Genomic DNA, 5285 nt, shown 5'->3' with positions numbered 1-5285 from the left:
AAACTTCAAAACTTCAAGTACAGTCACACCATCATAAAAAATAAAAATAAATAAAAATATTTGAACTACGTTATGACTTGATCTCTTCTTTGGAAGGGTACGTAGGCAACTTGAAACTTCAAAACTTCAAGTACAGTCACACCATCATAAAAAATAAAAAAAATAAAAATGTTTGAACTACGTTTCGACTTGATCTCTTCGTTGGAAGGGTACGTAGGTAGCTCGAACGTTTAATTTTGAGTTCAGTCACATCAAAATGAGGTTGTAGTAAAAGTGACTAATGAAAGTCAATATTATTACGTTCTTTGTACAAAAAAATTACATGTTGTTGGTTTCAAAAGAAAAAAAAAAAAAAAAAAAAAAAAATGGTGGGCTGGATTGTTGTGTTGAGGACAAAGGCCCATATACCCAAAAGAACCGGGCCCTACTCACTCTCAAAGCCCCATCTTCTAATCACGCTCTCCCCAAATCAGTTCACTCGAAACAAACAAAAGAGCTCCACTTTCCTTTCTCTCTCACCGCCTCAAACGCCTTGCAGAATGGCGATCCTCCGGCGATGCCGCGGCCGAGCAGAAGCATACAGTCGTTGGCACCATCTCATTGGGTGTTTTAGCTTCCTCAACCTTCACTTTCAGAAGACTTTGTTACAAGTCTCTCAGTTTCTCCAGCGCCTCCGTGACGCCTTCCCATCCGTCACCTCACTCACTGTTTACTCCCGATCTCCCTCCACCGACCACGGCGACGACGCGCCGCACTGTCCAGATCCGGACCACACCGCCGAGATGATCAACCTGTTGTCCGTCCTTCAAAAAGACAGATTTTCCCCCAGGTTCTACCTCAGCCGCTCAAACCGGGAGAAAACTCCACTCCCAACACTGTCCCCGCCTTCCGCGACTCGCCGATCTGACTCAGACCACGCACCAAAGAACAGCTCATCGGCCCAAGTCACCATCTTCTGCTACTCCTCTTCTCGAGAACGCCATCGCCAGTCTCCTTCATCCTCTTCTACGCCTTTCTGGCAGTCGCGGCTCCAGAGCGACTGTACTCTCTCCCTCTCTCGCTCGCTTCGGAACATGGACTCCACAGAGGACGAGCAACTCGAGCGAGTCAACTCACTCCCCGACGTTGAACTGTCATCGACGAGCTCGAGCGTGAGCCTGTCCTCGGTAATCACCTCCGAGGACTACAGAAGCGCGACGAGCTCCGGCGAGGTCTCGCGAACGACGACGAGCAGCTCTGGCGAGATTCGGGCGCTGCTGGTCCCGAGTCTGGTCGACCCAGCGCTCTCGACCGCCGAAGAAGTGAGAGTAGCGGTTGCGCGGCCCAAGTGCGTAGGGAGGAACAACAAGGGAGTGACCTGGGGTTTCACTTCGGTGATTGGGAGGAGGCGAGAGATGGAGGACGCCGTCGCTGTGATTCCAAATTTCATGTCTCGCACGTGCGATCACGTGGGCGGTTGTACGGCGCCTGGTTCCAGATCCTCCGCCGAGATCTCACCCGTTCATTTCTTCGGCGTTTACGACGGCCATGGCGGCAATCAGGTGGCTAAATTTTGCGCTGAGAGGACGCATGAAGTGATTGCACAGGAGTGGGATCGAGAAACGATTGACGGCTACGAATGGCGAAGGAAATGGGAAGCGGCATTCTCGATTGGTTTTGAGAGAGCTGACAATGAGCTCATGGCAGAGTCAGTTGCGCCGGAGATGGTTGGATCAACTGCAGTTGTTGCGGTTCTATCTGGTTGCCAGATTATCATATCTAATTGTGGTGACTCTAGGGCTCTTCTTTGCCGAGGGACCGAAACAATCCCCTTAACTGTTGATCAGAGACCGGATTATACTTCGCCAAGCTCGGGATCGGCTCGCCGTCGAAGGACTATTTTGTCCAGGTGGATACAGGGAGTGACATCCTGTGGGTCAATTGCATCGACTGCACTAACTGTCCAACGAAAAGTGATATTGGCGTGAAGCTCACTTTGTATGATCCGAAAGGCTCTTCGAGTTCGAATGCTGTTACTTGTAATCAGGAGTTTTGCACGTCGAAATACAACGGTCAGCTTCCGGGCTGCCGGCCGGACTTGCTCTGCCAATACGACGTGACTTATGGCGACGGAAGTGCAACGGTGGGATACTTTGTGAAGGACACTATTCAATTTGACAAGGGGACTAATGGCAGTGTTGTGTTTGGTTGCGGAGCTAAGCAATCAGGGCAGCTGGGCAAGTCATCCGAGGCGCTTGATGGGATTCTAGGATTCGGGCAGGCGAATTCGTCTGTGTTTTCCCAGCTGGCTGCTTTCCGTTCCAAAAGAGCTATCAGCCTTCCGTGAAGGTGGAGGAGCACAACTTCTTTAGCAGTGAGGAGGCTTGTAGCTTCTTCTCCGATGAGCAAGCACCTTCACTTCAGTGGTATTGTCCTAATCAATGGTCTAAACCACCCTGTGAATTTCCAATCAAATCCAAGAGCTCTGCTCCCCTTTTTTTCTGCAACAAAAGAACATGAAGTCAGTAAGAGAGGTTAAGAGAAAGTGACGGAACACGACAAGGCACTTCTTCCTCTCCATCCATGCAGCTCCTCGCCTGTAAGGACCTCGAGCTCGTCATTCTGGCCACCTTGATCAAAATCAACGAAGAGCTTCATTGACCGCCGTCAAACGACTAGCCGGTCTTCAAACTCGACGCTTTGCACTACTTCAAGCTCTGGCTGCTTCTGCACCTTCGCCATGGCTGCTGCCTTTGAATGTGCTCGACAAAATCAAAGTTTGTCAACTCACACCCAAAGATCTCATCTGTCTGCTTGCCTCTGCTGCTGCCTTTGAATGCGATCAACAAAACCAAAGTTTGTCAACTCACACCCAAAGACCTCCTCCGTCTTCTCTCGGACTCGCCTGGGTTTTCACCCACGAACTCAATCTTGCAGATGGCCATATAAAGAAAAAAAAATTGATGATGCGGGGAAGCATCTTTCAAAATAATAATTAAAAAAAAAAAAAAAAAAAAAAAGTGGTAATGATGATGCTGGGAAGCATCTTTCAAAAGTATAATAAAAAAAAATGGTAATGATGATGCTGGGAAGCATCTTTCAAAAGAATAATAAAAAAATAGTAGCAATGATGATGTTGGGAAGCATCTTTCAAAGACAGCACCAGCTGCCAATTGTTTAAATTAGCAAATTGGAAGATGCAAGGCAGTGAGCAAATGCAGTGGCCTATATGCGTGTGTATGTGCACAAGATTGTGGACATATTTGTTATATACAAGTTATAATTTTGTAGAATTTGAAACTCACACGGTGCCAGGCACACCGAGAGCAATTACAAGTGCGAAAAAATGTATCTAACAAAGAAAGAGGAAGATGGAGCCTTCACAAAGGTCGTTCACGTGAAGCCCCACTACTTGGCCAAACTCCAGGAGCGGGAGGCACCGAAGATAGATCATTCGAGGCCCCAATACTTGGTGGAACGCTTGATGACGCCGGAAAAATGTGCCTCTGGAAGAAAGACGCCAGCCTTTGACGGTCACTTTGAATGCGACCTTGAGATTCTTGCATCTCATCAAGCTTCCTCTTCATGCCCGACGAATAGTTATTTGCAAGCACATGCAAACTTCTATTCTCGTACTTAAGCTGTTTAATCTCCTGCTTAAGATCTTCCACCTCTGCCATCAATGATTCCACTTGACGGGACCGAGCAAGCAGGCGTTGGCCCATGTTGGACACAGAGCCCGCACACTGAACACTAAGAGTGAGGGACTCTTGAACGGCCAACTCATCGGACCGTCCTGACAGCAGCCTACTATCTTTTGGAGTAAGGAGGTTCCTAGCTACTATTGTAGCTGTTGTGGCGTCCTGCATCACGGAGTCTTCACCTGTAAGAGGACCGTTAGAAGATAAGAAAGAAGGACACCATACATTACCTTGAAGCGGCGCAACCGGATCACTGCTAAGACTCAATTCTAAGCTAAGGTTCGATGGGTTAGCCATTTTTCAAAGGTGTTAAAAGAGATGGGTGGATGGAGTTAAAACTCAAAAGGCCGGAGATGATTTTCAGGAATGAGCAACCTTCAAAGTATGCATGTTACAGGTGATCAATACCTCTATAAAAAGGAAGAGGCGCTTGCTCAAAAATCAAAGAGGCGTTGGTTCAGAAATCGAAGGGCCGCTTATTCAAAAGTGAAAAGACATCGCTCTGCAAATCTCAAAAGCTGGATTTTTCGGCGTAAGTTAGGCGACGCTTTCTCGGCTTTCCAGAAAACGCGTTCAACTTTGTCAAAAGATCTCCGACAAAGTTGAAAAACACGTGGAGGCTGGCAACGCTTTCGCGGCTTTTCAGAGCACGGGTGCCACTTTGTCAAAAGATCACGTGGAGGTCATCATCGCAGCTACACATCTTTAGCTGACAAGCGCAAAGTTCGGCGACGCTTTCTCTGCTTTTCAGAAAACGCGTGCCACTTTGTCAAAAGAGACGCTCGTTCAGAAATCGAAGAGGCGTCGTTCAGAAATCAAAGAGGTGTATTCAAAGATCGAAGAGTCGTCACTATTTCAAAAAGTCGAATTTGCGGGATCAAAACGTTTGTCGACAAGGGTAAAAGAACAGTACCACCACTTGCTATTGGGAAATCCCTATATATGTCGACCTTCATCTTTTATGGCAAGGCAAACCTGCAAACAAGAAAAAATAAAAAAATGCCCAACTCTTCCTCACCTCCGAGAGTACACTCCCAGCAAAACATCTCAAAATGCTCAGTTTTCTTCCTCTCCGGGAATACCCTTGCAAACAAATGACACCAAGGCAAAAGTATCTCATATCATCAAGGGCGAAAGCAAAGGTATCTCATATCATGCTTTTCCCCTATCTTTTCCTTTGCCCTTGTTCTCACCTGCCAGGATAAGGACAGAGAAAGCAATATGTCGGAACCTCCACTCAAACTTGCGCTGCCACCAAGAAGTGATGGTCCATTCAAATGCAAGGTTTGCATTCAACTCCTGCATCAGGAACAAATAGTACAAGAGAAGATGCTAAACCTGCATAAGGAAATACCACTTCTGCAAAGGGGGGCAAGTAAGGCAAGTGAAAATGATGCATTGAAGCATGTGGAGACAAGCTACGACTGCATATGCTGAGCTATCCTCTAACCCTCTTCAATACGAATTGGAGAGATTGAACAAAGAAACAGAAAAAAAGGAGTAAGCTCAGACCTTCGGGGAAGACCAAAAGAATCCTGCTGCCCAGTTCAAGAGTAGCACAAAGGAAAATCAACGAGTGGAGGAGACCAAAAGAACCTTGCACCC

The 5285-nt window shown here is 47.1% G+C and overlaps 1 protein-coding gene across 1 annotated transcript; it reads left to right on the top strand.

Moving 5' to 3' along the window:
- Window positions 1–1060: 1060 nt before the first annotated feature.
- LOC125474738 (protein phosphatase 2C 53-like) lies at window positions 1061–2572 on the top strand. Its single transcript, XM_048578713.1, has one exon. It carries the CDS (start codon window positions 1074–1076, stop codon window positions 1965–1967), a length of 894 nt encoding a protein of 297 aa, XP_048434670.1. The 5' UTR covers window positions 1061–1073; the 3' UTR covers window positions 1968–2572.
- Window positions 2573–5285: the final 2713 nt, after the last annotated feature.

This window comes from the organism of the source record quoted next, unplaced genomic scaffold (genome assembly GCF_019419815.1).
Source record: "Pyrus x bretschneideri cultivar Hongxiangsu unplaced genomic scaffold, Pyrus_bretschneideri_v1 Contig13, whole genome shotgun sequence".
Lineage (NCBI taxonomy): Eukaryota > Viridiplantae > Streptophyta > Magnoliopsida > Rosales > Rosaceae > Pyrus > Pyrus x bretschneideri.
This window is presented reverse-complemented; position numbering and strand designations above follow the sequence as displayed.

Bases quoted from the DNA above. Each gene is read 5' to 3' on its own strand.
- LOC125474738 (XM_048578713.1), top strand. From the start codon at position 1,074: ATGGACTCCACAGAGGACGAGCAACTCGAGCGAGTCAACTCACTCCCC.